At 36.4% G+C, this 9,861-nt stretch overlaps 1 protein-coding gene across 1 annotated transcript; it reads right to left on the minus strand.

Annotated features, from left to right (window-relative positions):
• Window positions 1–231: 231 nt before the first annotated feature.
• LOC113759387 (DNA replication ATP-dependent helicase/nuclease dna2-like) lies at window positions 232–9,857 on the minus strand. The gene is made up of 21 exons (XM_027301958.1): window positions 9,850–9,857; window positions 9,618–9,747; window positions 9,429–9,539; window positions 9,282–9,338; window positions 7,740–7,874; window positions 7,414–7,650; window positions 6,539–6,613; window positions 6,083–6,201; window positions 5,913–5,985; window positions 5,688–5,792; window positions 5,355–5,522; window positions 4,918–4,987; window positions 4,682–4,833; window positions 3,493–3,570; window positions 3,316–3,408; window positions 3,095–3,232; window positions 1,770–1,809; window positions 1,594–1,667; window positions 1,373–1,507; window positions 656–775; window positions 232–422 (listed from the first exon to the last, which is right to left on the minus strand). The coding sequence occupies exons 1-21, from the start codon at window positions 9,855–9,857 to the stop codon at window positions 261–263; spliced, it is 2,280 nt and encodes a 759-aa protein (XP_027157759.1). The 3' UTR covers window positions 232–260.
• Window positions 9,858–9,861: the final 4 nt, after the last annotated feature.

The following is a 9,861-nucleotide window of genomic DNA, read 5'->3' on the forward strand; positions in this document are numbered from 1 at the left end:
GACAGATCCTCCGCAGCTGCTCCAGTTTCTGGAGGATACTTCCAAGGTTCCAGTGTGTAGTGTTAAGGCCATCCTATTCCTACTTTTTGTGTAGTGTTCATGCCGTTTTGGTAAAAGTTTTTTCCAGAAAGTTTTCTTTTGCACTCACCCCATTTTATTGGTAAAAAAAAAACTCAAAATAAGGACTTTTATTTTATTTACAATTTCCAAAAAGTACTCAATCTACAACATGATAAATTACATCAACATCAAAATCACTCCTACCTCAATTGGGAGGAGCATCTCTTCAACTCTGGTTTCAGTTTAATGTCCCTCTTGGATATACTCATTATTCCCCCTTGTTCTTCTACTTTCTCGATGAGAAGCCTTAGCAGTGGTACTCTCGAAAGAGTTCTGCAGGATCCCACCATGATTAACTTCTTCTGTTCAAGAGGGAGGGGAAAAACACATGCAGCCTCTTCAGTGTACATGTTTGTTCAAGAGTCTTTTTATCAGTCAAAAAATAACGAAAGCTTCAAAAACATATGAATGTCTGCAGCGCAATGTCAAGATGGTAAGAAATGTAGTAGTAAAAGATATCAAACATTTTCAGCTACAACCACAAATAATTTATTGCTCAAACAAACACAATAAATAAGAACTACATGATGAGAACCTTGGCTCGTGTAATGGCTACATTAATCCGGTGCCAGTCACCAAGTAGTGAAGAGCAACAGGTCCTTGGGTTTTCACTGGATCTTACAAAAGAAACCAGTATGCAATCTTTGTCCCTACCCTGCAAGCCAAAAAGATGGGAAAACAAAATAACGCTTGGTTTCGACAATTCAACAACACAAGTCTCCGACAAAATTGTAAATTTCCATGTTAATAGAGAATTACACGCAGAAAAAAAAAAAATTTAGCCACAAGAGTTCAAATTTCCACCAATGATGGGTCAACATTTCACAAAGGATCTATCTGAGAATTTAAAAATTAAAAAAAAAAAAAAAAACTATACTATTCGATTTTCTTAACCTAGAACAAACTTTAGACTCCTTCCTAAACAAACAACAGTTTATTTGTACCAATTGAAGCTTCCACACGTGTCTTTCAACAAAAACTCTAATACTATAAAAATCCGGAACCAGTAGAAAGGATAACACCACAAGCTTGAAAAGAGCCCTACCAATTTGAGATTGTTGTGATCACAATTGCAAGGCAGGTGACACAAATAATCAAATCACCGAAGGGCCAAATGCCCATCAACAGCTCCCAGACTAGCTCTTCTTAAGAGTTGTTAATTTTACCAGAGCATCACAGAAGGATAATAGGTGTGCCAATAGTTAATTTTTAAAGCCAAAACATTGTGTATAGACGTTGGCAAAAGTCGGACCTGGTATTTGTCGATCGTGTGTATCTCCACAGATGTGGAAACAGCTTGGCGAATAAGATTTGCCTGTGAGTTGTAGGGGGTAATAACGCCAATGCTTTCCCCTTCAATGCCTCTTTCTAGAAATCCATTTATGACCTACAAATAGAAATGGCCATGAGAACAGTAACTCTGTAAAACTTGATCCCAGAACGCAATAAGTAATCAGGTCCAAAATATCGCACCTCAGATACAATACAAGCTTCAACTGGATTGTTCACTGCTTTACTCTCATTTGACTCGTGTGCTTCTAAGAAATCTGAGTTGTTAAGACGGTAAACAACTCAAGTTGTATGGGAGACAAGTTCTTCTGATGAAAAGCATGGGATAAAGGTAAAAGGAAAACAGCACTTGAACAAACCTGTGTTAATAAAAATAACTGGTCTTTCTGGGTTCAACACCTGGTGAAATTCAAGGAATTTAATTAACCAATAAAATTTAATTACTTTTGCAACAAGAATTAAGGGTTCACCTATGAAATCTTGTCACGGTTAATAGTAATATTGTCTCAAAGGAAAATGCTAGTACCCCCATTACAGCCATCACACCCCTCCCCAACCATCCTCCAGCAGGAGGGAAAAGAAAAAAGTGAATGAAAAAGAAAAGAAGAAACACCGAGACATTGACCAACTGTGATCAATCACAACAGCTACAAATTTGAAACAAATAATAACTGTCCATAAACTTGATAAAAAAATTCATAAGAACAAGCTTGAGTGTACAGGGATAAAAGAGGACCATAACGTTCCTAACGAAAAGCTTGAGTGTTTACGCTACTGAAAATGAAAAAACCAAAATAAAAATAATAAAAAGTAAAAACCATCTGCCTTTCAACATATACATGGATATGGCAAAATTGAAAGAATATCCAAGTCAGAAATGTTAGTATAACAAGCAAAATGAATTGAAAAGACCAGAAACTTTTGAGCAGCATAGGTTAACCTGTGATGTACAGAATATGATTCACATGGATGCTTGAGTAAATGATCTTAGAACATGTCAGCCAGTATCTTTCGCAGGCATAAGTTACTCTTTTTTCGCCCAGTGTTTTTCCTGGTCTAGAAATATCCAAAGGTTCCTCAGAACCTGCTTATAGGTATTAGTGATTCTGATTTCTGTACCTAACCAAAATCCAAATTTTTAGTGTGCATAAGACATCCTAGACCATAAACAGAAAGATGAGAAAAGCTTGACATATGACCACAAACTCCATGCAGATTGTATCTGAAGGGAGACACCAAATGACCAATTAGGGCTCCAGAGAGAAAACATTTACTCAGATCTGGTTCAAAGCTTTATATCATGGAAAAAGGATTCATTATACCCTATACAAGGCAGAATCATCCTCTTGTAGGTTACTGAGAAAAAGACAGGATGTGAGAGGCTAGCAAAGCAATATGTTCAAATTAAATGCTATCAAGGAAGCAGCAATTGCAGGCACTGAAAAGATGCATGACTGTTAAAATGCCACAACAAGAGTTTGTCTATAGGGAACAGTAACATGCCAACAGAAAGCACAAATAGAGTGTAATTTGAAAGATAACGAGAGGCATTTACTTCAAGTAGCTTGACACTTCAAGCAGCCTTTCAAGAAAAATCTATATAATTATCCGGTTTCAACTTTCATCCATCTAAATGTCAGCAACAGATCTATATACAACTTAACGTAGAGAAATTTGTATGTACCTCATTCAGCCATTCAGGGGTAGATGATGGGCATGGGTAAATGAGTTGGGCATTCGCAATTTCAGCAGAACCACACTGCAATCTGTTCCCATATATCAAAGCATTTGATAGTTCCATGATAGCAGCACACATACGGTACTGCATTTGCAATGTATAAGCATCAAGTGTTTTTAGCTAATGAGCCGATGCAGGAAAAATTACAACCCGAATTTAGAGATAACCTGGCTCTGCAAAGCTGAAATTGCCTGAGGATGTGCTTCTGAGAGCCTACAGAACAGGCTTATGGCCATTCCATTCTCTCTAGCCTCTGCACTCTAACATAAGAAAAACAAGTAAAGGAACGAGTAGATCATAGGGTACACCAGAAAAGTCAAGATTACTTCAGAAAAAAGAAACACCTGGACGAGTGGTGGCAATTGATAATGATCCCCAACAAGAACAAACTTCGAAGCAAACATCAAAGGTCCCAAGGACACCTGATTGACAATGTAGTCATTAAATGATTAGTTGTCCTAAACAAGCCCACCAACAACTCTCAACCTATAGATTTAAACAACATATTCCAGATTTAGTTTGCAGAATTAAGTTTCTGTGTCACTGGAGTACGGCCATTGCAATTAAGTGTTATCATGCTTATCTTGGAGAACTGTGCAAAACATTGTGCTTAACAATCCAAAGAAATGGAAGACACCGTAACCAGGAAAACACAAAGAAACTCCTGATGGTATTTTATTTCATAATTTGTACATAAATACAAACACACACATATGGGTACATTTTATATTACCAACAAAATATAATAAGTAAAAAATTAAAAGAAATTATGAGTCAGAGGCAGTAGGAACTAATTAAAACAGCTCCTAGAATTTATGCTTTTCTATTAGGTCCGCTCCTTTACCTTTGTACAAATCCAAAATTAAAAGATATGAAGATTGACAGTCATTCCTATACTTCTACAAATTCAGAAGCCACTGAGTCTGACTTCTGACTTAAGATTCCATAGTTGTGTCCTTAAAATTGGTGAAAATGTTAGATTTCCATCAGAAGGAAGATGAGCGCACCAAGCTAGGGAAAGATGCATGCTAAAGAACTAAGAAGACAGTAATGAATAAAAGATCATGCTCACTTCTTACGGATTATTCAAGTAGCATCACCTTCTCCCTTGATTTTCTTTTGGCTAACTGCTAACTCAGATGTCATATACATGCACTTCTACTCATTGCTATAAGTTGCTACTGATCGCATACAATGCCTATGGATTCTCTTTAAACCAAAACACTGCTTCTATTGCTCCCTTTCCATGAAGTGAAATACTTATCATTCAAATATGACAATTTTAGTCTAACAGCAAGAACTGAAGGCATCCCCGGCAACAGATGACCATCAACAGCCTCATATCAAGAAAATTCAAAGAAAACAGCCACTGCACCATTCCCATATGGAAATGACTTGCACTTTCATAACAAGGTTTCATTTTAACAACTAGGAGTCTCTCATTGCTGTTTTTTCAACAAAGAGCAGACAAATATTGAGTATTTCTTGGACTTCTTTTGTGGAGAAAGAACAAAGGTGAATCAACCTACATACCGGCAGTGTAGTTTGGCCAGCTTCATCCATGATACAATAGTCAAATCTCTTCTTGGTAAGCAAAGGGCTAGCTATCCCTAAACAAGTAACAGCAACTACTCTGGTCTGATCTAGTCTCAGCTTAATCTGTTCAATGCTGTTAATGTCCATTGCTGTAAGATAAAATTGCCACAACAAATTAGTACAACAAAGACATATCACAAAATAAAGCATGATCCAAACAGAGGAGATTCTACCAGAGATGCAGTTGCCTCGGACCTCCTCATGCACAGCTTCACATCTTCCAATTCGGATAAAGTCAACACCCTGCAGTAATTTAAACACCAGTTACAGACAAAAGCGCTAAAGAGAATGAGATAATGAAGCAAACACAATAAGTTATCAATCCTATTATTCAAAATACAACTTCAACACATAAAATTTTCTCCAAAATACCCTAAAAACCAATTTTCCTGCCTTTAAAGAAATACCAATGGGTCGCACCCTTGCTGATGAATTACAAAACTGGAAAATAGCATTCCTTTTTGATGTTGCACCAGAAAAAATAAATAAAAATAAAAACAACAAAATCTAATGGCATATCCTACACTTATAGAGCTGATAAAGATTCAGACCCCTTTTGTGAGCACTAAAAAAGAAATCAATTTAGAAGATGTATCGACACAGCTATGACCTGAGCTTTCAACATGATAAGTAAATTATCAACAGCCGAATTTGTGTAGGACGTGAGCAATATGGATGCGCCTCTCAACAGTAAAGCTTTTACAGCATGCACCATAGTAGACGTTTTTCCAGTCCCAGGCATTCCTAATATTAGTGCGTAGTCCTTTGTTGTAAGTATCTGAAATTGAAGTTAGAAAATTGTCAGTGTCAAAACTGTTATTCCAATTTGCTTCCCCACAGCCACTTGCTTGCTTTCACAGCATGCACCTAAGCAAATGCTGAATTTCATTATACTAGACCTAAAGACTGATTCAAATGCCACAGTAATATTTCTGATGCATACCTTGAGAATGGCTCTGCGTTGATCATCATTTAAGTTTTTCTCCGACCAGATATATGAGATGGCAGGGTCCTGACTAAGTAGACATCCACTGTCAAAAGCTGGTGCCTGCAACAAATGAGCAAGTAAAAATCCACAGATGATGGCAGCCTATGATTACTTATAGGCAAGTGGGGAAATGATAAGGAAACAATAAATACAATGACAGTGTGTTTACATAGCATTTACCTCTAGGTTGACAATCACCTTCCTCACTCTATCACTCTGTTCATTTGGCAAAAACAGTTGAACTAGGTTGAACCTTTACAGCCAATATGTAACAGTTCGTTATTTCCAAAACAACTAAAACTTTTACCCAGCAACAACCATAAGAAATGAGAGGTTGCTTACTTTACTACCTCATAATTGCAAATGATGCCATAGCTTCATCTTTGTCAATTCGCCAGGCCTGCTGACTAAGATCTGTTGCCACTGAAGTACTGCTTCCTGGAAGCCTTAAGCGCTTTGAGAAAGATACCTAGTGAAACAATGTGTTGAAACCTACTTTAAACATTAAGATAACCGGTAGTTTCAAAGGTTGTTTTAAGTGTTGCTGCTGAGAGATGCATTTTTTTTCTGCACCATGGATATCTATGTGGTTGCCCAAGTCACCTGAGTGAAAACTGTGATCTATACAAACAGCTACTCTGGGGATGATCAAGTCATTATGCTACACAGCAATATATCAATAACCTACTCTTAGTCTTAGATGTAAATAACACCTACTCTTGATCTTAATTCAACCACTTAAGATATGGTCATATAAGCTGGTCTCTAATTGATACTCTTTGTAACAGCTGAATTAAAGTACTTACAGAAACATGAGAACTACCGACTTCCATTACAACTCCATTAGCGACTGGCAGATGACCAGGGTCAGTGCTCAGTATCTGAAAAGTAGAAGGTAAACTCATTTGAAGATTTTGAGTTACCAGTTGGAAGACAAAAGGCAGTATAAAATAACTAGCTGATAAGTGTGAAGCAACATGCACGTGCTTTTAGTGGCAACATATGCAAGAAACTATTGGGCTGTGCATTTAGTAAGCAGGCATTAACAGATGGACTCTATGCATAGTTCAAGGAAAATCTTACTTAATTAAATGAAATTAACCATGTCTTTTTAAATTAAAAGTGCAAGCAAATCTCTGAAGGGCAAAAATGATGCCAACTAGGATGGTTGACATTGAAAATTGTTAACTTCTTCACCGAAAGAAAAAGGACACTTTTCAAAGAAAGATAATGAAAGAGGAGAGGAAAGCATAAAAAAAATAACGTTTTTAATTCTAAAATACTTCTATTTCACTGTAAAGGATCAAATTCAGTAAAAAAATAAAGCACAACTTCAGAAAAACTTTTTGCAAAACTTCACACACTGGTAGAGTGACAAGAAAAGGTCCAACTAGACCAAATAAATTTATGTTATTGACCGTCTAATTATTGAGTTACACCTATTACTATTGGATACGGCATATTTAAAGCTAAGTATAAACTGAAATAGAACGAGTTGAATTGTTGCTTAATTGCTTTTTCTACTGACAAATATGATCAATAAAAGTACAAAAAAGGGACCTACACAGTAAGAAAGTCGCAACATTTGCATACTTAGCAAGACTGCCTCATAACATTAATGTTCATGGAAGTAAAAATATGCAAAAAAATAATAATAATAATAATACTTCAAAGTAGATACCACATAATCCCCACTCCTAAGTGTACTATCAAAGCTGCTTAATCCAGAAGGAGAGCTTTGCTGTTCAGTGCCAACCAATGGAAAACTTTGACGGACAAATCGATAAACAAATTGGTTGCCTTTGGAAAAGCCTTTCTGAGGCATTTTGTGGGAGGTATCAAGAACAAGGGAAGATAGGCGACCAGAAAGGAGATCATTCTTCAAAATATGTGAAATCCAGATTTCTTTCTTCCCAACCTGACACAGAAAGACATAACAGGCACACAGTGAGATTCACAGAAAGAATGCCACAATCTTAAGCCAAAGAATCATTTCAGATATAATACCTCCAATTCCTTAGCCTCTAAGTCAATCAATCGATTCCATTTCTGAAGAAAAAGGGAATCTCTAGTTGTTAAATGTTGTACAAGTGAATCAAACATATCACCCAATCCACTGCTCTCTGTGGTCCCTCCATATGCCTTCAACAGTCAAAACCAAAGTCAGAAGCATGAAAAGTTCTAACCAAAGATGGAGAAGGCACAACTTAAATGCCTGTCTGGAGATGGTGCCACTTGTAACAACCTAGGAAGCTGGAAAAATTAGGACTACACCATTAAATAGTGATTTGAACTCGCAGTTATCCACATATTTACAGAAAGATACCTCACATGAATGTAGTTTTAAAATGAAGAATCAGCTTTTATTCCTTAAAATATTAATGGCATTTTCAACAGATAACGCAGCAACAAAGGCAGAATCACCTACCATAAACAGCATCCTCATGGAACACTCCCCATAATTTGATGGTATTAAGAAAAAGAGCCTAGGAAATTTCCCCTCCTTATTTCAGGATGCAAAATGCGGTAGCTAAACCTATATTCATTATAGCTTTAGTAAATTATATTGTACTCCTCTGAGTTTTGTCATGGTTATTGCTCATAAGAAATGGAAACATACATAAAACTCATCTATGATGCTAAACTCAATCTTTTAAGAATAGATCAACTCACGTTGATCATGCAGTTTTGATGAATTACCACCTCATATTGTTCTATATACTTGACCTTAACTTAGAAAATGCAAAAAAGATAACAACGAATAAGCTGTTATCAACCATGCAGAAATGGGGAAAGCTACAAAGTTACTTCACAGGGAAGGAATTTGCAATGAATAACATCAAGTAGCAGAGTTGCAGCACAGAAAGGTAAGCAATTCAGAGTTCTGGAATACATATCTGCGAGTGATCAGTTAGTACATCATGCTTAAAAGGCAAACTTGATGTATAGCTTACCAATCATTGATAAACAAGACACCATCATCCTAACTCTACTCCTAAGATGATACCCATTTATTATTAGTATGTATTATTGAGATCCCAGCAAGAGAAATTTACCAGCACAAACAGGATTTCAGATTGTTTGAACAAAATATTACGAGCAAGATGATTACATATGGAAATTAGGACAGAAAGGAAACAAAAAAAATTTTAGAATTTTACATAGTTGAAAAATTAACAAAGGTGGGGTAAACCCAGTGGCAGCAAAACCGTAAGATTGTAGCAGAAAATACTATAGCAGAACTAGCTGCATTTGAAAAAAAAAAAAAGAATAACTATTCTCCATGTATTAAAACATCAATGAATAGATCCATTTTGGGGACACTGAGCCTCAAAACAGACACTGCTACAAAACAGGTCAAATTCCAAGAAAAGATTATGAACACTGATGAACTGTTTCCCGTTGACATTGAAAGAGGTTAGGGAAAGTGAAACTGTGTTAGCGTTTGCACCATCACATCAAGCTTCTCCATCTTTTGATTGCATTGGCATCATCTATTCAGAGAGTGATCTAGGAATCCAACCGGAATCCAGGGATATGACTTTTTACCTTATGGTAGATGGTACAGACATCAAGGTGGCGACAACCTCTGCACATGTTTATGCTCTACATCAAAATGTCAAAAACTAGTCAAAGCATGTAACAAAAGGCATAAAAGGCTTAGAAATCAAAACGGACAATCAAATGTACATGTACCTGTTGCATTGCCGGTAGTTCTTGAGTTGTTAATGCCTTTAGTAGATCATGTGCCAGGTCGTTTCGGCGTATTATTAGTCCGACCAAATCAGATCTTTGGACAGAAATTCCCTAGAGATAAACGTATCACAAATTAACACACAATGAAGGAAAAGCAAAGCAAGATGTTCTTCATGTGCTTAAAATTACCCGTGTCTGATCTATATGCAGGTAATACAGTAGACCTTGATTGATATCTTTCTGGTACCTGGAACGGGAAACAATAAAAGGCACAATTATTTTAACAATAACAACAAATTGGAAAGAAAGTTTGCAAAATCTACAAGAGCATTATTGAGGCTGCTTTTGGTCCCTTAAAAGAAATCAAATTGGCTTGCTATCGAAATTGTATTTTATGGAAATTTTTATAGATTACAGTTACATTCTCATGCCA

The sequence above is a fragment of the Coffea eugenioides genome, chromosome 2 (assembly GCF_003713205.1).
Source record: "Coffea eugenioides isolate CCC68of chromosome 2, Ceug_1.0, whole genome shotgun sequence".
Taxonomy (NCBI): Eukaryota; Viridiplantae; Streptophyta; class Magnoliopsida; order Gentianales; family Rubiaceae; genus Coffea; species Coffea eugenioides.